The sequence below is a fragment of the Eleginops maclovinus genome, chromosome 23, assembly GCF_036324505.1.
Source record: "Eleginops maclovinus isolate JMC-PN-2008 ecotype Puerto Natales chromosome 23, JC_Emac_rtc_rv5, whole genome shotgun sequence".
NCBI classification, from domain to species: Eukaryota; Metazoa; Chordata; class Actinopteri; order Perciformes; family Eleginopidae; genus Eleginops; species Eleginops maclovinus.
Window position 1 is genome coordinate 10725824 of NC_086371.1, and position 23704 is coordinate 10749527.

At 37.4% G+C, this 23704-nt stretch overlaps 3 protein-coding genes across 5 annotated transcripts; 2 read left to right on the plus strand and 1 right to left on the minus strand.

Moving 5' to 3' along the window:
- Nucleotides 1-478: 478 nt before the first annotated feature.
- On the plus strand, nucleotides 479-4184 carry stard14 (START domain containing 14). The gene is made up of 6 exons (XM_063876278.1): nucleotides 479-816; nucleotides 917-1064; nucleotides 1579-1682; nucleotides 1895-2012; nucleotides 2109-2161; nucleotides 2867-4184. Exons 1-6 carry the CDS (start codon nucleotides 664-666, stop codon nucleotides 3071-3073), a joined length of 783 nt encoding a protein of 260 aa, XP_063732348.1. The 5' UTR covers nucleotides 479-663; the 3' UTR covers nucleotides 3074-4184.
- A 155-nt stretch (nucleotides 4185-4339) lies between these two features.
- pdzd11 (PDZ domain containing 11) lies at nucleotides 4340-7531 on the minus strand. The gene is made up of 5 exons (XM_063876280.1): nucleotides 7320-7531; nucleotides 6953-7093; nucleotides 6756-6854; nucleotides 6431-6491; nucleotides 4340-5905 (listed from the first exon to the last, which is right to left on the minus strand). The coding sequence occupies exons 1-5, from the start codon at nucleotides 7410-7412 to the stop codon at nucleotides 5871-5873; spliced, it is 429 nt and encodes a 142-aa protein (XP_063732350.1). The 5' UTR covers nucleotides 7413-7531; the 3' UTR covers nucleotides 4340-5870.
- Nucleotides 7532-11495: 3964 nt separating this feature from the next.
- Nucleotides 11496-23123, plus strand: gdpd2 (glycerophosphodiester phosphodiesterase domain containing 2). Of its 3 annotated transcripts, none has more exons than XM_063876569.1 (16): nucleotides 11496-11627; nucleotides 13759-13987; nucleotides 14805-14908; nucleotides 15040-15133; nucleotides 15397-15456; nucleotides 15555-15653; nucleotides 15772-15865; nucleotides 16369-16514; nucleotides 17495-17577; nucleotides 18203-18365; nucleotides 18470-18676; nucleotides 18768-18916; nucleotides 19491-19638; nucleotides 19788-19870; nucleotides 19969-19997; nucleotides 22346-23123. In XM_063876569.1, the coding sequence occupies exons 2-16, from the start codon at nucleotides 13910-13912 to the stop codon at nucleotides 22417-22419; spliced, it is 1611 nt and encodes a 536-aa protein (XP_063732639.1). In that variant the 5' UTR covers nucleotides 11496-11627; nucleotides 13759-13909; the 3' UTR covers nucleotides 22420-23123. The 3 variants fall into 3 exon arrangements, with proteins under 3 accessions (XP_063732639.1, XP_063732641.1, XP_063732640.1); XM_063876570.1 differs by lacking the exon at nucleotides 11496-11627 and adding an exon at nucleotides 13579-13617; XM_063876571.1 differs by lacking the exon at nucleotides 19969-19997.
- Nucleotides 23124-23704: the final 581 nt, after the last annotated feature.

The following is a 23704-nucleotide window of genomic DNA, read 5'->3' on the forward strand; positions in this document are numbered from 1 at the left end:
AAGTTTGTTGAATTAACTTTAGTTTAAATTACAACTAAATCTTGAAAAGATATTAAAGCTTAAGGTAGCTAAAGAGGATAAGTTCAAGCTTGATTAAGGTATTACTATTTTTAACTTTTGTTAGTTTTCTTTTATTGTTTAACATTTACTGTCGTGATGATACTCATGCTGAGCAATTCGCACACACCCACTCTCCTGAGCAGCCCACGGTGTCAGCCCACTTACTATGTAGCCTTGTGTCTTCACACTTTCTGACAATAAAACACCACACTGCTTTTTTTATATTCATGTTTCAATTGGTACCAGCTTTGACCTACATTAGCTCTATAATATTGTAAAAGTTAATTAGTCTGTTAACGCAGGACGCCTTTTGTTTTCCTCTACGCTACCTGCGTAACACACCTGTATTCAGGAAGTGATGTGACGTCAGCGGGAGAGGTGTTTGAAGGTATGACTCAGGAATTCAACTCGGAAAAATCCTGCTCGACTTGATGAGCGATCAGCTCGCATATAATCGTGTCGCCAGAGGCAAACAACCACAGAAGCCTTAAACCTCCTCAATAGTCGACTCGGTCAAACACACTTTGGACTGAGCAGGTGTTACATTTGTTCTAAGGTAGTATTTTTTTAAGCGAAAAAGTTTTATCACAAAGATACTCAAAGATGTCTATTTTACCTGACGAGGCGGTGTTCGCTGACTTTAGAAAGCAGTGTTTATCTATGGACAATTGGATCAACAAATACGATAAGGATGGGATGCAAGTGTGGGTGGAAACTTCTGCTTCAAAAAAATCAAATCCCGTTCACAAAATCAAGGTAAGTTCAATTTCACACCAACTTTAGAAGTAACCTTTTGGATATATGTTAACTTCACAGTGCTTTATTTGTATAACACTTTATTGTGTGTATGTTTCAGTGTAAAATGACAATCAAAGACGTATCAGCTGCCACGATGTACGACGTCCTTCACGATGGCCAGTACCGTAAGAAGTGGGACCCCGCCATGTTGGACAGTTATGACATTGCCCGGCTCTCTGCTAATGCCGATGTGGGATACTATTCATGTGAGGACTCCTTTCTATTCAATCTTGTCTGATACCGTCACTATACGCGTGTTTCTTTCTGTTAAACGTCCTGCACCACAAACCTGTTAGTCCACAGCTCAGGCCTGACTCAGTTTCACCTGTTGCTGATTGAATTAACACAAACACTGGATAGGGAAAGTGCATAATATGAGTGGGATTTATGTTAGGAAAATATCTCGAAATATTCTTTTGATACGTAATAATGTCTTAATTAAAACATTATTTTCCCAGCAGCAAGACATTATGATCATATTTAGAAACCCTTGAAATCAGATATTTCTCTTGGTGCATTGTCGAGCCATCTCCTTTTAACTTCCATTTCTGTTAACATGTTTCTTCTGTTGACATGTTTTGTAAGAAACTGAAACCCTCAGGGATGCATACTGAGCACCCTCTTGTTTCAGCGGTGTATTTATTATCATAACAAGGACTTGTTGTGTAGTTTCATGAAGGGAGATATTATAACTAGATTTGTATGTATTTTTTTCTGCAGGGCTTTGTCCAAAGCCAATAAAGAACAGAGATGTGGTTAGCCTGCGTTCATGGAAGGTGACGGAGGACGAGTACATCATCGTTAACTTCTCAGTCAAACATCCGGTACGCCACCTCCTCCACACATTCCAACTGACTTCTAACTTACCTTTTGACATAGTGTTTTGATTGCATTGATTTTCTTCCTCTGCACACATAGCGATTGTGTCATATGTCCAAATTACATAACTTCACCAACATCTTGAAAGAGCTTTTTTTTAGTTAAAACTGGATAGTTTTTTCTAATTACTTTGCAAACGGTTTTCATTTAATTCCAGAAATACCCTCCTCGCAGTGACCTAGTGAGGGCCATTTCCATCCTCACAGGATATTTCATCAAGCCCATCGGACCAAACAGCTGCACTTTCATATACCTTTCACAAGCTGACCCCAAAGGTAAGACCGACACCAACACCAACACATTTTTACAAATTGGAAACTCTGGCCAAACATTTTAGAGCTGTTTTTAAAAAGTGTATGTCCTTTTTTCAGGTTCTCTTCCAAAGTGGGTTGGAAACCAAGCTTCTCAAGTTCTTGCTCCTCGGGTAAGTAATGCAACGTCAGCAACTATTTTGTTTGTTTACTTTTAGTCAACAGCAGCACTGGAGGTGCTAATGTGAATACATATAACTGTATCAGTGCATGGGTGTGTGTCCACAAGGCCATTTAAAAAAAAAAGGTGTGTGTCTGCGTATAATGGAAAGAGGGTTTCATCTGTCTTAAAGGACAATGGTAACCATAGAAACACATTTTGAGTGCCTGCTCTGGTGAGGTTGCTGACAAAGGAGTATCTCAGCTCGAGCTGTTGCTCTTTCTAGGCAGAACTCGTTCCCCAGGTTTCATATCCTCCGCCATTTGAAACTATTTAGACCAAAGTGTAAAACAAGTCCTTTCTGAGTAACAGGGATTAATGAAGACAAAACCATTATAAACCAATGACACATACTTTTGTCCCAGTATTGAGCATTCAGAATTAGAAGGAAATAATGTAATCCTTAATTATATTAGCCTTTTAATGTCTTTAGAGGTGTGTAAAATAAAATGTAAAATCAAGATTTAGTTTTATGTAGACTTTGTCAGAGCTGTAAATAAGTTGACTTCTGTATCTGTTTCCCACCTAATCTGTTACTCAGTGTTTTCTGACCGGCTTTATCTTCAGCTTTGTTGACTGAGAATGAAGGTGTGGTATGACCCTCTTTTAGACTGCACCCCTCTGATAATGGTATCATCTCTTTGCCCACTCCTTACAGGTAATGAAGAGTGTACACAAGGCGGGACAGAACTACCCAGAATGGAAAAGGCAGAACTCTCCGGACCAGAAGCCGTGGTTGTACCCTGAGCAGAACGTCCTGCCGATGATGGACCCGGCCGAGCTGTCGATACAGAGAGCAGATTCGCTAGAAAACGTGGACGAGAGTTCAAAGAAGTCTGCGCAGGACTGCGAAGACAGCAGTTAAACCACATCAAAGTGATGTGAGGAAGGGTGGTCTAAGAGGGTGAGACAGGAGGACAGACTGTGTATATTCTGACAAATGTAATAAGACTTGGGACCTCCCACTCTCTGTGAAGTCGCCCTTATGCTCACAAATATTTATATGGTTTTCCAAATGCCACGTGCCTTTTGGGAAGAGCGTAAAGTGTTTACAGATTTCTTACCAGACGGAAAGGAGCACAGTTGAAATTGCCATTCACCTCGTTCTATGTTGATCTAAGCTAAACATCTCTCCAGTGTTTTACGCAAAATATTGTTTTGAAAACAATATTTTTTACATTGTAGAGGCTATGCGTGGACAGGGTTTAATGTATCAAAGTTATAGCACTACATTTACATTAGTCAGCTGTTTTTTTTAACTGCAGCTATTTAAAAAGATTTAAGGTTTGGTTCTCCACTTTGCCTTTACAAGTGACTGTGAACGAAAATAAGATGAGTTACTGTAAGAGCAAAGGGAAATCATTATGTTTCTTTGTTGAATGACAGATCAAAATTAGGGGCCAGATAATCACTTTTATTTCCTTTTTATCACCGTGAGGCCAGTTGCAGTTCAGTATGAGCTCTGGGTGTCAACCTGTAATCTGTTTTTCAGAAACACAATGTTGATTAGCCACATGCAAAAAAACTAAACACTTATTAAATGTGAACTATTTATTTAATAACCATTAGTTCATTTTATTTAGACATGATTAGTGACGCTGTGTTTATATCACTAATGAAGACTATTTGAAGGTTTGTTGTATTTGTTCTGCTATGCCATCAAAGTTTTATGCAATGTAATTCTTTATGTTGTACAGACCCAAGTATGCATTGGCAATCTGGTTCGGTTGTATTAACATCTAAAATGTAAAGTTTGCAATTTTGTCAGTTGACTTAAACTGAAAGATTGGACCAGAAAATATTTTGTTTTATTTATTTTGAAGTTTTTATGAAGTCATCATGATGGAGTTAACACGCTGGAATGAAGCCCTGCGAGCTGAGCTAGGTCTTTCTTCAGATGGTATTTGATGTAGAGTCTTACATTGGACTTGACTATTTTATAAAATAAACCTAACGAGGTTAACATGCTATGATAATCACTGCCATTGACTGAAATCCTGATGACAATCAAGGCTTGAGAGAAACCAATCTACTGAGTGGAACACGTTTATCTGCTTTAACCAGAGCAAACCGGTCTTTTTCTAGCCGGTTCAGGCTCTCCATGTAAAAACACAAGGTTACGAAAACAAGGTTACAAGGGTTCAAAGCGTTTTACTACATTTACCATGTCAAAGTAGTGCTGGAAAACAAGATCATCAGATGGAAAACCAAAAGTTAATCCTTTAGTGAAAAGAATTAGTGCACAAAAGGAAAGTTGAGATGCAGACGTTAGTTATTAGAATACAAACAAATGTATTAAATGTTTACTAGCATGCTGAAGCAACATCCAGAGGTATTCAACTGCTTTCTAGAAATATCTGTCGATTTTTTTACGCCCATATCTTGTATCTGCTGACTTCACTTATTAGGACATCTACAAAAACACCAGTACAAAATGATAAAAGTACCTGTCAGTCTTCGGGTTAGAGTAAAATCCAGCTAACACGGTTGCATTGCACACAGATATACACCCTGTTACAGAATTAAGCCTTTTAGCTACTCTCATGCAGGGTGTAATTTACTGTCATGCATTGTTATGATGTATAATTATACAGTTTGGCACCTTGTACACTAGTTTACAGTTCATATTTTAAATAATTGCAATATCATTTAGCCCAAAGTAGGTTATGTAAAACACATAATGCATGAAACATGGAAAAAAGAATTGACAGCAAGTAAAGTTGGGTCCACAACAGCAGTCACAGAAATATATAGATATATATATACATATATATACACATCTTAATATTTCATTACACAAATTTGTTAAATATGTTAAAAAACTGGATTAACAGGATTTTCACAGTGATATTCAGATCAGTGATATTTACCAGAAGTCTTGCACTATGATTTGCTCTTACAACACGTAAGGCCCTGCTGTCTGTGTACCATGTGTCAATGCATAATGAAATCCAAGTTATATGTCATTTTCTAGATATACACTGATTTTTTCCAGTGAGAAACATGATGTTGTCTGAGCGTGATATGAATTTGAAAGCTCCAGGAAGCCAGGTTAGTGAGTTTGATAGATTCGTAGAAAACTGTTTTAAACAAATCAACTGTGGTGACAACACTTATCAGCAAGTTGATGTATAGGACTGCATTAGTTTCAGCTATCTGCACATCATAAAGCAACTGAGTGTATATGCATCTCTACCATACACCAGCGTGACCAACGCAAATGTGTTCAGTAAACACAAATGCTACTATGGTACTTGACCAAGAGGTATGTAAAAAGCTACAGTAATAACACTTGATTTTATGGTTGGACGAGAACAATATTTAAATTATGCATGGTCTATAAACTTTATGCTTGACCAGGCAATTATTATACATAATTTAAGATGTGAAATAGTGGTTTAACTAAAACTTCATTCACTTCCTGTGAACACATCCTGATGGATGGAAATGATCCTGGATTCACAGTAGATGAGGGACCGCTCAGATATGGAGGTGAGGGATGAAACAGAGAAGATAGTGTCCTTACAATGAGGACTTTGAGTGAGGATGTTAGTCATACATCAGTCATCTTGAAGCTGAGACAGAATGAAGGCTAGAGTCTGTAGGAGGAGGGTAGTGACGTGTGGTGACGCAACTGTACAACTCTCTCTCTTTGCTGCCACCTAATGGACAGTCCTCTCCTTCTGCCTTTGGTAGTCTAGTGATAGGAGAACAAACAGAGAACAATGTTACAACACTGAAAAGGGATGCCATTATGTAATTTCCTACCAGTATAATGTTTTTTTTTGTTTGTGAAGATATGCAGCGAGATCAGCCAGTTAGGTATCACAGCTAAAGTATGAAGCTACTAGTGTCTACTGTCTTTTTCTTTAGGTCTATAACAAACTGTATACTATACTTGAGCACACTAGGGTCTAATAAAAGCAATTTGTGTTATGCATTTAAAATGGATTGCAATCTGCCAAATGGTAATGAAATTCTGATTTACTTTTCTTAATGCTAACTACAGACAACAAATTGTCAATGTCCTTTTCTTTGTCTCCCCTTTACAACACTGTATCTTGCATACATTCGCCAAAAACAACAAACAATAAAATCAAGAGATATGATTATTACCTAAGCTAGTAACTACGGACTTAAGGAAGAGGCATTGCATATGTCAAATCTGAAGTATGGAGATTGTTGTCATGCCTTTGGTATGATTGTGTAAGGTAAGACTTACTGTAAGGAAAGAAGCGAACCCTCATTAGTATCTCTCGCGCAGTCTTCAGAATCTCTACCGCCTAAAGAGGAAAAGGAAATGAACTTGAAACATAATAAAAGGGCTTTTTCCTGGAAAGAAAACAGCTTGGGAAACATGTATTACGGGTCCAATGCATTTCCTTATTATAAATAGCTACACATTTTAAATGGGAATTCAAATATTTACAGGCACAAACTGTCTTTCAACAGGCTTAGACTACAGTAAGGAAGTAGCAGTAAAACAGTCAATAAAAAAACACATTGATATGTTTGGATCTCAGCATGATAATAGAGCTCTGACTTACTCTTGAGTGCTCTATGTCTTGGAAATCAACCTCATTCACAGACAGAACCTGGTCTCCCTCTTGCAGTCCTGCTCTGTGGGCATCTGAGTCTGGGACCACCTGCCAATAAAAACAAAGACATCAGAACTCACAATGTGGATTCAATTAAACCGCAAAACAACAAGTATTATTGCCAATCAAATCCATATCACACACACCTTGGAAATGAAGATGCCCAGCTGGGAGGCCTTGCCCCCTCGGATGTTGAAGCCCAGCTGTGCTCCGGGTGGTTTCTTTAATACGATAGTACGAGGCAGGAACTGGGTGAGCTCATTGTTGTAGTCAGGGTGTTGAACCCGCTAAAAATAAATAAAGAAAAAGAGTGTATAACAATCGCATAATATCTATTACATCACTGTGAGCCTGATTCTTAAAGTGTGTGTTACAGATTGGAAGTTGATTTATACTTAAATTAAGAGGGGAGTTTATGCTCTGACAAAGACTAAAATATACAACCCTAGCGTTAATTTTCCCCTGATGGATGGATTAAAGCAGAAAGTGAGGTTATACTGATTTGTGTCATACCTCCTGTGGGGGTATCCATGCTGGTGGGTTCTCATAAGAAGGCAGGAACACCACTGGGAGTTGGTAGTCATCATAAGGAATTTTCTGATCCATTGTTAAAAAAAAAGCCACCTTATACAGAAAAATAACATTGTTATGAAGAGGAGTTCCTTAGGATTTAGTGCACTTCTTGAGTCTATATTATAGATGTTCTTATTTGCTGGACAGGTTTTGATGATGTTGTCTTCCTTTCTTCTATTCTTGTAAACACCTAGGCTAGCCGAAGTTTGATAATCATTATGGTAAAGCTATTGTAATGCATTAGTTCTGCCTTTTTTATACATTGATAAGTGCTAAGAGTTTCACACTGGTGCATTAGCGATTTATAAGAATGCATGTCATTTCTACAAACTTTGAATAGATATTTTCCTATGAGTCGTGGTGAGATTTTTATTTATTTTCACAGTCATAGTTTGACCAAATACGCTCCACCAACAGTATGTAAATGTAGGATTTTTATTATAAGTCTGTGACTGTAAAAAAACAATGCAATAGGTGTCAACATATTTGCATTTTCTTTTGTACATAGTGGATCCCAGTGTCATTAAGCCTGTGTGAAATTAACTGCATTACTTAACATTATGTGAATATGATTATACAGCATAAAAACAAGCAGAGACTAAAACACACCCTGCTAGTTACGAATGTATACTGAAAAAGCAGTTTCAAAACAGCAAGATGATATGTATATTATATTATATGCTGAAATGTATTGAAATACTGATGTACTGAACGGTAGATAACAATGACATTAAGTAAAGTGGGCTTTAGCTGACAGAAAATCATTTTACACTGCAGTTTACAAACGAGATAGCTACAGTTAGCTTACAAGCTAGCTTTGAAACGAGCCTACTCTGATCTGTTGAACGCATCATCCATAACATTTACTGTTATCGTCGTTGGAACTAAAACTTATAATATAGTGTATCAAAAACGCAGAAACACAGTCAAAAAATAACAAATGATCTTACCTGTCAGACTCAAGGCTAGCAACCAGCTAGCAACAGCAACAAGCCCTTTTTTGTTGCATTAAACATTTACTGGTATTCTGTTACAACACCACCTGCTGGTGCGGAGGGGACACGACAGTTTGACAATATCAACAATTATGCATATGATGTTGTTATATTATCTAGAGACAGGGACAAACTGCCGGAATTGAAATGTATTTTGTCTCACAGTACCCATTTCATATTTAACGTTCATCATACTGTATAATCACACAATTTCTATGGAAGACCATTTCCGCCATAAAAAAAGGGGAAAAAAAGTTAAAAAGTCGAAATTATGAGATAAAAAGTCATAATCATGAGACAAAAAAGTCGAAATTATGAGATAAAAAGTCGAAATTATGAGATAAAAAGTCATAATTATGAGATATTTTCACACAGCAGTTCAAGTAGCAGCTCTTTGGTGTGGGGAGATTGAAACAGAAATGGATTGTGAGTATATTGAGGACTACTTTAAACGTGGCTTTACAACAAATGAAATGCTTCATTTGCTTGGTGATTCACATGGGATTGTACTAAGCAAGCGCACCCTTGAAAGGATTTTAAGCAAGAAGCAACTCTGGCGTAGAAAGAACAAAACCGATGTGGCTGAGGTGGCAACTTTCATTGAACAGCAACTGGAAACATCTGGTCAGTGCCATGGTTACAGGTGGATGCACCAAAAATGTTGGTTACATGGAATTGTGACTGACAGAGAAACGGTGCGAATATTACTACAGTTATTGGACGGTGAAGGTGTCGATCTGAGGTCAAGAAACAGACTACGAAGGCGTGTTTACCACAGCTGTGGTCCAAACTATGTCTGGCATATTGATGGCTATGACAAGCTCAAGCCATTTGGAATTGCAATCAGTGGATGCATCGATGGATTTTCCAGAAAGATGATCTGGCTGGAAGCTTACAAAACAAACAACGACCCTAAGGTCATTGCTGGCTACTTTATGGATGCTGTGATCAATTCTGGTGGATGCTCTGCCAGAATCAGACTTGATTCAGGAACAGAAAATGGCCATAAGGCTGAAATCCAGCGGTTTTTGCATTTTTCTGAGAACCAAGCTGAAACAGACAGTGTAACCTTTGGTCCAAGCACTGCAAACCAGCGAATCGAACGATGGTGGCTGATCTTGCGAAGTGAGTGTGTCCAGTTTTGGATAGACCTATTTGATAAACTGACAGAAGATGGCTATTTTTCAGACAACTTTTTGGACAAGTCCTTGATCCAGTTTTGCTTTCTTCAAACAATACAGGTAATTGACATATAATGAGATAAATGAGGACCAATATTATTTTTAAGAGCCACAAATGGCCATGTGTAACAACGTCAGTGCCTGTGTCCGCCGGTGCAGAGAATAAATAATACCCATGTATTGTTTCTTGATGTGCTATGGTATACATTTTTGCATCATTTCCTGTTGCTGTTACTGGTAGTGATAGAGTGATTGTGCTGCTCCCACTCATCCTAGTAAATTACTGTTACATTCTTCATTACTGCAGCTGATTTCCTTTACACTGTAGGGGCTGCAGCGTCACGTTTAATTAACAGTAGGATATAGCTATGACAATATTTGACTTACCAACTCTTGGTTACAGAGATATGTTTAGGCTGATATGGTATTGTAACCGCCTTCGGGTAAAATAAAGCTACTCACTGCCGCAGTAAAGTTAACACACACTTGTCATTTCAGGGACACCATTTAGTGGCGTGAACGTTACAACGAAACGTTATGGGTTCAATGACATATTCACATATCCGAAGCTAAATTAACAGCAACGACAGACTAAAAGACTTAACGATTACGTCTAACATCCGATCTAACTAAAGTCACCTATAGTTACCTCATTTAGGATTGCATATTGTGAGCGTGGTTAGGCAGCGAGATGATGAATGAAGGGACCATTGAAAACACTGCCATTGAGGCGCATGCGCACTTCGTATCTCATAATTATGACTTTTATCTCATAATTTCGATTTTTTATCTCATAATTATGACTTTTTATCTCATATCTCAAAAGGTCATTGACATTTATAAAAATACTCAAGTAAACTAGGCCTATACGTCAAAGGTGTACTTTTCACCTATGTTGACTCGTTTATGAAGGAAAGAAAAAATGTTTTTAAAGAAAAAGTGATGAATTAGATGATAAGAATTTAATCAACAGTTTGTATAAACTCACGAGCCAGTATGGGCTTGTATCAAAGGCGTGACGGGGTTTGAGTGTGCCTTAGTCATTTACCGCACCTTTGTTTTGAAAAAATAAAACATGTATTTATCTTGTTTTATTTAATTCAGAAGCTCACTGTGATTATTAAGTTATATTTTAAAGTCTGATTAGCACCATTGGAGTAACCTGTTGGGAGTATGCCATACATCAGGAGAAGAAGACAGCAAAACTATTAATAAATAAACAACTATTTGAATCTTATCCCTGGGAATATTTAGAGAAACATAAGAATAAGAAGTCATCTCGGCCGCGAAGCGGTTTTCTATCTATCATATCACTGTCTGGGGAATTGGCAAATTGGGAGCACCTGCATCTGCAGGCGCCCGTGCTTGCTGAGAAGGTGCTGTGCATAGAAGCTGTGTGAGAAGGGGAAAGGGGAGGGGGCGCAGCCGCGGTTGACAGTTCACCTCTGAGTCTCCCAAATGGAACGGACAAGGGGGGGAACGGGGGATCCACTGCAACGCAATGTCACTGTCACACCTCGACTTTCTTCCAAATAACGCACATTTCATTCATTATATTATAATTACAGGCCTATAATTCCCACACGTTTTTGTTTGTCTGAATTGTGTGCATTGGTTGATTCTTGAAAAGTAAGTTTGTCTTTCATTACATTGTTATAATAAAAAATTGCTGAAAATAACCACTTTTTCGGCGGGGTGGGGGCTTAGCAGGGGATCTCGCCCGGGGTGTAATTCCATGTGGATTATGATCTATCTGGATTCATTTTAAAATACATTTCAGTCATTTTTGACAGTTTGTTACAGAGGATCCTGATGATCTCTCAGAGAGTGTAGCGAGATACCGGTTTAGTGAGTTGACATTAAAATCTACTTAGTGGAACTGTTTGGATCCTCCCTCTCTTTTAAGGCTACACCCCTTTGTCCTGCCACCCATTCATGTGGTACCATTCACATTCACTCTGCGGACTCACAATTTGGAAAGGACACAGGAGAAGTAGAGTGGAAGCTGTCAGAGTGGTTTTCCCACGGAGAGAGTGAGTACGGAGGAATTTAACAAAGCAGTGCAATTTATGGTGAGTCTCTTTTGATTTGGTAGATTCTGCAGATGCTTTAATAGACCGGTATGATTCAATTCCTGAATTCTCTTCATTCTTTGGGATTTTGTGCCCTTCATGCAAAGGATTAAAAAGATTATAGGAGAAAGGAACATTATTGCTTTTTCTGCATGGACTTTTTGGCTCAAAGCTGACGGTATCGGTCTGATCACATGGAAACCACTATGAAGCTTTGATCTTTTTACAGCATAATTTATCATAATATATTTTAATATTATAGGATGGTATTCTTTATTTTATTTTAAACGTTTTAGCTTTTTTTATTCAATAGCTTAAGATCACAACTTGGTATTTACATCATGCACTCATTGCTAGTTGAACATAATAAACTCAGCAAAGTGAAATGCAAAAAAGCAATAAATATAGGAAAACAAATCAAAAGAGCATCCTGAAAAACTACTGCAACTTCATACCTGTTAGAGGTTTACAGGGAGAGAATAGAGTAAACAGGACTATTTGAAATGATAAGCTACGAGTCAGTTGAAAACAAATACATTTCTACATCACTGAATAAAATCAAGACATAAAGCACTTAATATGCATGATGCAAGCGTTCTGATTCAGATGATGGAAAAGGTTTCAGTTCACGTTGTTTTAGAGAACTGTTAAGTGTTTTCTGATGTGATACAAATATATACTAAAGAGGGAAGTTGATCAGTCAAAATTAAATAAAAACACATTTCTTCTTTCACTGTGAAGTGACAGTTACATATGATGTGTTTTTATTTTATACTTTGTTTTATAAACATAAATCACATAAACCAATCTGTTTGGACATGTAATCTCTCATCAGTCTTTTCTGCTACGATCACATTTTTGTGACTAATTAGATTCTACATTGCCAATGAGTAGATTGAGAAGGTGTGTCTCCCTGTTATCGTTTAATCTGCTTCACAATGCAGGAATCACAATGTGCTGTTTATGTAGACTTATCTATTGTATTAAGAGATGGACTTACCGTTGAAGCATGTATTACGTGTGTTTATGTATTAAGTGTGCTTATGTATGTGTTGATTAATAAGAGTGAGAATTAACATATCATTGAAATATTAAACAGTCTGTCTTTGGCAGGGTCATGAAAAAATGTTTGCAAGGAACTCAACTGTAAAGAACAATTTCATGGAGCTTTGATTGTAAATTGAACATTTATTTTTTACTTTCCTTTGTCATTTAGTCACAGTGTGCTTGATCTGACATTGAACAGGATTCCTCAACATTCAGCTCAGGTTTAAAAACTTCCTTGTAAATTAAGTCTGCTCCAGACAAGGTGTTTTATGTTTCAAGCCAGCAGCATTTACACGTGTGGATCTGTTCAAACATGTACAAATTAGATGACAATCTGTTAATTCTTTGGCAGAACCACAATTATTCCTTAATAGATGGACGTCGTTAAATTCCATACTCTTAAAAAAAAAAAACTTTACCTGCTTTTTCTATATATGCCCTAAGCTTTCACTTGCTCAATACCCTGAAGGCTTTGTCTGGGAAAAACCCGCGGCCGAAATCAAGTCCAACAAGAAACAGTTAATCGTGTGAAGCATCATCACAACAGAAACCTTTATTGCTCAATGTGCCTTTACAGTTTGTGACAAACATTTAAAATCAACCATGTCGGGTGTGAAAGAGGGGAACAAAACCTGGCACAACTGTGAAATGATCTGCCCCAACAAGTTGAGTAGCACCCTGCTGTGCCATGTTTTCAGGATTTTGCACGTCAGCATTGAAATTCATCCAGATCTACGCCTTTTAAATTCATTACCAGGGTTCTCTTTACTTTGTCCCTTAAAAAACAATGTGTTCTTTACTCACACTGTTTGTTTCCTCCACCCTCTCTCTGTGCATGGATGTGCCTGTCACTGTGGCTGTTTGTGCTGCAAAGCCTCCAATAGTGTGACTTCACTCTCAGGCCAGTCTTTCCACTACTGAATACCCAATGGTGTTGGCTATTGTAAGTGCTGCCAGTGGTGATACCCCATTTTGCACACTGGCTCTATTGAGAGGGTTTTTGAGCAGGGATTGCCTTAATAATCCCTCCCCTCATTTGCTTTCTGTCACAGTCGTCTTTTTCTCCCTCCTTTACACTTCATAGGTTTGGAGAAGTGAATGAAGTTGGGCCTCGTCTCGGTATCCACAGAAAGCATTATCTGGGCTCCCTCGGATCCTTCTTCCGGCTATATGTATCAGGTGTCCAGAGTGAACAGGGTCTGCACTTCCTACACTGTGAATGAGGAGGAGAAGTGATGCCTCAAAACGGAAGCTGTTGCAGAGTGTGCTGCAGGGTCGTATATAGCTGCCACTGGACAGGTGGGGTGAAAAAGGTGAGTGTTTCAAGCCATAGTTATGTTTATGTTTAACTTATTAAATGACCATATGGAAGTTTGAATCATAGATGTTCACAATTTATTTGCCCCTTCCTTATACTGTATGTCTTGATGTTTATAAAAGAATTGTCCAAAATCACTTTATCCTTTTCCTTCTTCAGGTTTTTTGTACTTTTATTGGGCATGATCCCAAACAAATCCCTTTAATCAGGGATTAACATTCCACCTGACTGAATTCAGAAATATTGCCAACATTTGAATACCTTTGTTTAAAGAAAGCCTAAAAAAGATGGACTTTGTAAAATAATAATAATATTTTTAATCTGTATAGCACATTTCTAAATTTGACAGTTTATGCTAGATTTTTTTTTCAAACAAGCATAAAAGGATAAGAAAAACTCAAACTTAAAGCTGACATACTGTAACTAACGGAGTCTTGAGATGGGGTGAATGAGTTTATTAGGGAAAAACAAGCGGTTGAGGAAATGTATGTGGAAAAAAAGAATAGGAAAACTTGCAGGTCCAAACAGGTTTTATTTTTTATTTATTTATCTGGAACAGAATTAAAAGGGCGAGGAGGAGGTTGGGGACGTGTGTTGTTGACGGTTAAGGACCTGTTTGTGCAAAGCTGTCACCACATTGAGGGATGAGAAAGCAATCATGAAAAAATGTTGGAAGTTTTCCATTGTCTCCTCAGATCAAATTCCCTTTGGTATCTACCCACTTGTACTAAATGTTAATATATTAACCTTCATGACCAAATAGCTGAGAAGAGTGAACATTTATAATATTGTACCTGTTTTTTTCATGTTAGCATGCATGCTGTTGGCTATCATATGTCATTCTGGTGTCCCTGCTCTGCCTGTGCTGGATGTACATCTGTCTGGTTACTTATAATGACCGAGAAGATGTGAACTGGTGAGTGATCACCAACATACAAACAAATAGCCCACATGGAACCTAGCTCGATAGCCAAGAGTCCTCTTTTTTGTTTTCTTTATCTGTGACCTTTATTCTGCTAACCCTGGGCTGCCGTCTTTTGTACTCAGGGAGGGCTTCAAAAACCTGAAACTATGGGTGAACTGGTTCATGGTGCTGATCATCATTTCCGCAGTGTTGACCAGCTACTGCGTTCTGCTGCTGGTGAGACTGTAGAATAAAGCTGTGATGTTGAAATGTCAAGGTGGTAATGATGCAGATCTTGCACAATAATACCGAGAAGTGCTAAATACTGGCATGAGATGTTATGACTGTAAAAGCTAGGTAAAATTGAATAGCTATTGCCTTGTATCATGAAAAATGGATTTGGTTATAGTGGGCTGAGTAAAAGGCTTTGTAGAGTGTCTCAACTTATAACTAGAAAAGGTACCATAAACTATTTCATAATCTAATATATTTCATTACAGCTATTTGCGCTCTTCCACATTGCCTTAAAAGAACCACTCAACTTACACTGGCTGCATAAGGTATCATTAACATGTAAATGTCATTATTTTTAAAGAAATCAATTACGCTTTGGTTGATGAGTTTGTTTATTGTGCTTTTTATATTTTTATATTCTCAGATATTCTTATTTCTTGGTGTGATTTTCGTCACTCTCGGAGTGACAGGAATTTCTCTGCGATGGCAACAAGAATGGCCAACTGTTCCTCTTTCACTCCAGGTACAGAAAGTGTGTAAGGGAAAGATATAATGTAAGACTGTAAATGTCTGTTGTGGTGTTTTGCTTAGTTGTCAGTGTGCAGCATGAGTTTTTGATGTGCATATCTGCCTCTCTGCAGGCAACAGCTCCTTTCTTGCAGTTTGGTGCTGTTGGGGCGTTGATGCTGCTGTCCCCATTCATCTTTAAGGGCATTCGCGCGGCCAGAGAAAAATGTATGACTCAGACGTTACATAAACTCACACAAAATCACAAGACAATTTTGAGATAATATTATAAGGCGAGAGTGCATCAAAATATATCATAATAAGGACAGAGGACACAGATATGCATATCTTACATACACAAAAAAGGACTTCACAACTGGCAACACCCTTAATTATGACACTGGAGTTGTGTCACCAAATCTTACCCACTTAATTTTCATGTAACTCAGCAAGTGAAACACAGATGTGTATTTCAGCAACGCTGTCGCTCTACTAATTTCTTTTGTAAGGGGGTTTTCGTGAAAGTATGTACAGAAGCATTCATGTGTTAATACCTGCCATGAAAAAAGGAAACATGGACTTGAAAAACACTAATGATATTCGTTACACGCCCACAGAACAAACGTAGCTTGTTATTACTCACACTTTCAAAGGGACTTTGGTACCGGTTCTCTGATAAGTCTTAGTGTAAACAACTGAAAATGCAAGTCTTATTGCTTTGATCTCACCAGGGTCCAAGTTCCTGATTGGAGCAGTATTTGTAATGCTGTCGGCAGCCATCTTCCTGTGTCCCCTGATCATCCAGTCTCCATGTCTGATAGAGTGGGCCGAATTACCTGAAAAACCACAGCTGATCGGTCACAGAGGAGATCCGATGGTGAGCATCCTGTTTTACTTGACAACACCCAAAAAGTACACACGATTGCATTGTGTGCAATTCTTTTCAACTTGTTTTTCAACTTTAATTGTATTGTCCTTGAGCGGAAATGTGTCTCCCAGCCAGGTAAAACATAGAACACACACAGAAAAAGGTACATAAAACACAACAAAATACATGAGACATGAATGCTTCAAGTAAACTAGAGGATTATCTATCAAAAGTTATTTGGCAAACTAATCATCAGCTAAATCCTCATGAATACTTACCCGTTGGATGGACGAGTGAAAACATAATCATCTAAATCCCTCATGAGGATATAGAGGAAAAATATCTTGAGCCTTTGAAATTCCTCTTACAAAAAATGTGGATGGATAGCCACAATAACCTTGTTGGAACAAGCTGCCATCGCAGTTATAATTGTTGTAGTCAGAGGAGAGTAGTTAAGCGATAATTAAAAGGAATAATTTGACATTCAGACAAATATGCTTTTCACTTTCTTGCTTGGAGTTAGATAAGAAGATCAATCTTACTTCTGAAAAATGCAAATACGTTCCCAATGAAAAAGTCAATAAATTGAAGTGGTGGTGCATTAGTTTCAAATGGCCAGAACTCTTTGAGTTATGTTTTTTGGTGTGTGTGTTCATTTAAATGGCAAAGGTACAAACAAAATAGGTTTTCAGTTTGTGACGGAAGATACAGTATAGACACTTCCTGATGTGCTTATATCAATGGGGAGTTCTTGTTTGAGAACTGATATGTTGTGACTTGGCTCAGCTGTGAGTAAATGTCCAATCATGTGAGAGCTCCATATGCTGTGCAGTTCTGTCCTTGTTTTTTGTGCTCCTGGGTCACTAATAAGCTGAATTGAATACTGTGAAAGTGGGGTTGTGTGTTTATTTAGGCAGCTTTAGGGTAGTTTATGAGCTTAAGCTTTAAACTCTCACCCATTCTCACCCATCTGTCCTCCCTGTGTTCAGATGGCCCCGGAGAACACCATCATGTCATTTAACAAGAGCATCTTGTGTGACGTGAAAGCCTTTGAGACAGACGTACAGCTCAGGTACGGGGAATTTAAGTGAATACAGTGATTTCTGCAGACCGAAAGCACCACTGAACTTTCACTATAGCTTGACCTCAAACTTTCTTTTCTTTCATTACATATATACTTTTTTCAATGATAAAGCTGGCATGTTACGACTCAAAATGTTGAAAACAATGGCTTCTCTTTGCTGTAATAAATAATAATAACTAACTTTACAGTATTTTTATCATAGCTATGTTGTCCAGTTTGGATGTCCCTCAAGAAGCCTTGGTCAGTATATAATTGTACTTAGCTCAACCAGCTGAACCGAGATGGCCAAAATACAAACATGGAGGCTTAGAAACCAAAGACCATAAACCAATTGGTGATGTTTCTTGACTAGTGGTGTCCACCTCCCCACATTAGGGCAGAGATGCTAATATTTCATATTATAGTAACTTGCCATTTATCATTTGATCAGGAACTTCTATCTGGTTGTTGATCAAATGACTGATCTATGTTTGCTTTGTGATGCTCAATCAATGTTCTTCCAGAGTGTCATAGTTGCTCACAGATGGTCATGAATAACTCAATAGACCTTTGTATCTGGATTTCTTTTGGCCTTACAGATGCTTTTTTTTGGTAACTGTTTTTTCTAAACTAGTAAAGACGGAATTCCATTCTTGATGCATGACAATAATCAGTCTGGGTTCCTGCGGAGAACAACAAATGTTAAAGACAAGTTCCCCCACAAGGACTTCAACCAAAGCGCCGACTTGAACTGGGATGAACTGCAGAGTCTGAATGCAGGCGAATGGTTTCTTAAAGTAAGGGCTGGCCGTGCTATGACATATACTTTTCCACACAATCACTTTTAAAGAATGATGTGGTATCATGCAACAGTTACAGGAAATGTGCTCTGACTTTCCAGACAGATCCTTTCCATTCAGTGTCCAAGCTGTCAGAAGAGGAGAGGGAAATGGCGAGGAGTCAGACTATACCCACCTTACTTCAGCTCCTCGACCTCGCCAAGCAGCACAACATCTCAGTGATGTTTGACCTTTACAGTCTAAACCAGGAAAATGACACAATACAAACAGTCAAAACCATTTTGAATTCTAGCATTGACCCAAGACTGGTAGGTCTAATTCTATTGCCTCTTATGGAATTTGAGATATTTAATGACAATTAATATTTTGTTGAGTTGTTGTGTTGTGTCTTCTTTATAGATCTTCTGGCTTCCTCCAGTTGAAAGAGAATATGTAAATAAGACTGCTCCAGACTTTATCCAGATCTATAACAACGAAAGTGATATGGTTAACGGAGAGGGGAACCACCTTAATTTGAAATACAGCAAGATCAGTACAAAGAAAATCGGGTAAATAAATACATATGAAATTAACAAGCATATTATTTAAGTGGTAATGCCAGGAGGCCTGCAAAGTAGTGTGTTAGTAAAAGTGTGTAGCAGGCTGAGACAAGGTGCTAGAGTCTATAAAAAGACACAGGATTGGACTCCGGGTAAAAGTATTAAAAAGATGTTCTCAAACAGCAGTGTTGTTCCATGGTTGAAAAAAATTACTTGAAAAGAATACTAAGGAATGAAATGCTTAAATGCTGAAATGACTTACTGTACACAGAAAGTCCTCCTTGCTTTGTGACAGGCTACATGTCTTCTACATAAAACTAGTCAATGTGAATTAAGTATTAAAGTGTACAGAACCATTTGTAATTGTCTCTCCTTTTATGCAATTAAAAAAAACATAGTAAATAGCCTACATTTGCATGCACATACATGCACCTACTTAATTATATACTGCACAGAGAGAAACATACTTATACAGACCTGAAAACATGCTGTCCTGCTTTTCCAATATATTTCTCTTTTTATTTACATACACTGTAATCAATAAAAAGTTCTACATTTCAAACGCTGTGTTTGTATCTGACAGGGAGCTTCGGCGCAGGAACATTACGGTGAACCTGTGGGTGGTTAATGAGCGTTGGCTGTTCTCTCTGCTGTGGTGTGCGGGGGCCAGCTCTGTTACCACCAACTCCTGCCACCTCCTAAAAGACATGAAGCAGCCAAACTGGGTCATGGTGAGTAGGCCTAATACATTATAATACAAGTACAGAAGCAGATGATTCACTTCTGTTTATGTCACTATTCGCCACATTAGTTGAGGCAGTTGTTTTGAACAAGTGTTTTCCAAAATATGTGATGTTCCTTGATTGTTTGTGTGTTTCAGGCGCCTCTTAAGTACACAATAATATGGATTACAGTGGACATTGTATCCATTTTTATAATGATTGGACTCTTCATCTTGCAATGGTAAGTGCAGCTGATGTTTGTTGTACACATGTTTCTGTTGTATGAAAATGTCTATAAAAGTGAATAGATTTACTTACCCACATCACTATTTCTACCAGGAAAACAAGCCTTTTCATTCACAATAAAGGTAATGTATGTTTAGATTTAACATTAGGGCTGTAAGCAAAGTTTGTGTTCATTATTCATCAATCTCCAGATTTTTTTCATGATTACGTTTATTAATGTTTATGAACATTTTTAGAAAACCCTTAGCAACATCTTCAATGTTGTATTTCAAAACTCAAATATTTTCATTTCACTATTATGTAAAATTTTAAAAATCTGGTGATGGACGAACTTATTAACCAACTAACTGTTTCAGCTCTAGTTTAGATATGTGTGACTAGAAGTAGTTGACTGTATTAACATTGTAAACATTTGGGCCTTCTCCAAATACCATTGCTATCCATAAATCCATGTTGCTAATAACGTTTTTAAAAAGAGGTAGAAAATATTACCACTTTTTAAAAAAGGCTTTTAATTTGGTTTTGACGTGAAGACAAAAATGATTCCTGAAAATAAAAAAAGAGAGCCTTAGCTGTAAATTTAAGAGAATGTTATTATGTTAGGTAGCGGACACTTAGGTTTTATTGATCTGTTAGGTGTTCATTACACATTTAGGATTGCCAGGTTGTTAAAAAAACATGCTTACCTAATGAGCCTTTCTCAACATTAACAGTATAATTTACAAACATTTACAATTGCAGAATTGATGGATTCAAAAAGGCCTTCAACAAAAGCTGATGGACATAGTTTTGTAGGAACTGTGAAAGAAATTAAAATGTATAATGGTATCGGCTCAATGATGATACACTGATGTCGTTTGAAGAGCTTGCAATTAAACACTACATTCCACAGAAACATTTTTTTCAAATTTCTACAAATTAGAAGCTTTATTGGAGCAAAACAAACACAATTATTAACTATACCTCCATACTCACCATTAGAGAAAATAATGTTAAAGGACTATAGGGGGACAAACTGCAGGGGTGTGATAAAAGGACCCAAGTGCAGTAAGACAAAGGAGGCAAGTATGGGGGTTTGAACTTAAAGCGAGCTTTATTAACAAAGCTGTTAACGAAAAAACTAAACTACGGGAATACAGGACATGAAAAATAATTGACACATAAAGGACGGAACAGAACATTGACATGACCAGATTGGAAACAACGACAACCGCACAAGAGACAAAAGAGCAACAGAGACTAAATAAACAAGGGTAATCACAAGACAAGACACAGCTGGAGAGGGGAGGAGGCTCACAGGGGCAACAGGTGAACACAATGACATAATCAGGCACAGGAGGGAAACGCAGACAGGAAGTGAAACTAAACATGACACAAGAGGGGAAAACATTTCAAAATAAAATAGGAAACAACACACACAAAACAAGGATCATGACAAAAACTTAATTTCTGCACTTTATAACTTGCCTATATCTGGGCCCCCTGACTCCTCCGAAGCTAAATTTAAAAATTGGAGGGAGGACTTGCAGGAAGACATCTGAATTGATGAGTGGGAAGGTGCTTGTAAGAAAGCTCAATCACTAACAGCGAATACCCGTCTTAAGCTCTTACAATATAACTGGCTGATGCGTACATATATTACTCCAGAAAAGTTAAACAAATGTAATGGTAATATCCCAGACTTATGTTTTAAATGTGGACAATCCAAGGGAACATTCTTTCATTATGTTAGGAAGTGTACCAAGATACAAACGTTTTGGGAAGAGGTCAAATGTATGAGAGAAGAGATGTTATCATTGCCGTTAATCATGTAGCACCAAGTGTTTTTATGTTAGGGTGTTACCCAAAACAACACAACATAAGGAAGAAAGAACACATCTTTTAAATGTCTGCTGCAGGCAAAACGCATGATAGCACTTGCATGGAACAATGTAAACAGTCCAAGTATTGGTAATTGGCTAAACGAACTGTCTGCATGTGTCTCATTAGAGAAAACTCTACTCAATTATTCAATTAAAGGAAAACAAGAACTATTTCAAAAAAGTATGGGGCCCTTTCCTTACCTATATAGAACATGCAGATCTAGAGAACACCCTGGGTCGGCAATTTGGTGTTGATTAATGTTCCTCATATCTGCCTACATGTTTGTATATTTCATTACATAGTCTACCCACATGTTGTAGTTAATTACATTTAGTTATGTGACTTTTAATGTACTTCATTTTGTTATGTATTTTGGATGTTTGTGTACTGTCTTATGTATTGTTTATATATGTTAAAAAACCATAAAGTGTTTAAAGAAAAAAAAATGGATAATATAATAATAATAATAGATTGTATTTATTGATTTATAACATTATCATTACAGAATATAATGCAGAAGTGTGGTACTTATAACATTAGTAAATGGGGGCTAGCTACTTCCCTGAAACTGATGTGTTAATAAATGTATTTTTGTGACCCTTCACAGGAAAAGTGAAGCAAAGTCACAATATTTTGGCCTGGAACGAGAAAGAACAGTCGCCCTTCTTGCCCGCAAGGTAGATCACTGATGCCAGCAGGATATTCAGCCCCAAAACTGACATACATCCTGACCTGCACCACCAGCACTACTGGATGGCGGTTTTTGTTTTTTGTTTCTAACTGGTTAACTGGGTTTTGAAGATTTTTCTGTTCTCCTGAAAATATAAAGCTTCCTTCAGATTGACTGCAATTGCACTGAAGATCTGCACTTGATTTCCTATTAGCACTTTCCGTTGTTGCTGTTCCATTTTCTTACAAATCTTCTTTCAGGGTGTCACAGCTGCATAAATTGTTTGTATTGTACGTCACTTTTTTAAATGTTGTTTTTATTTCATGTGGTGTAACTAAAAGCACGACGAAATATTGTATGAATAGAATTGAATCCTCAACAACATTAATAAATATGTTTTAAACACCAAGTACATTTTTGTTAATGTAGAGAGTTGGTAAAGTGACATATGATGTACATCGAAAGCATTGCATCATGACAAACAAATGGCTGCATGTTTCTTCATGAAATAATTCCGTTTTTTTTTATTTGTGAAAGGACGGGCGTGATAACTTCTGCCATTTTCCTTATAGCACACCTTGCTTGCACAATGAATATTTTTTACTTTGATAAATTTGGCTAATAAATGTTTTAACTGGGTACAAATTGTAAGCACAGCTTTTACTTGTAATGGAGTACGTTGACATTTATAATTTAAATAAAATGAAGAATTTGAGTTGGCTTAATTTTTCTAAAACCAGCATCGTAAATATAGTAAAGCAAAAATGCAACATTATACACCTCAACTTTTCATGAGCCATCTGAAACATTGTCAACATGTATTGCAGAGGTAAACAACAACTCTGTTGCCTCAGCGAGTCAAATTATGACTGTTAAAGTCAATGCCGCAGTATTAAAGATATCATTTTACAGATTCCACTCATATTCTTACATGTCAAAACTTTGTGCCTACGTTATGAGGGGCTGTTAGGGACATTATTCAGAAATACCGTTCACATGCAGTGGGGAGAACAAGTATTTGATACACTGCCGATTTTGCAGGTTTTCCCACTTACAAAGCATGCAGAGGTCTGTAATTTTTATCATAGGTACTCTTCAACTGTGAGAGACGGAATGTAAAACAAAAATCCAGAAAATCACATTGTATGATTTTTAAATAATTAATTAGCATTTTATTGCATGACATAAGTATTTGATCACCTACCAACCAGTAAGAATTCTGGCTCTCACAGACCTGTTAGTGTTTCTTTAAGAAGCCCTCCTGTTCTCCACTCATTACCTGTATTAACTGCACCT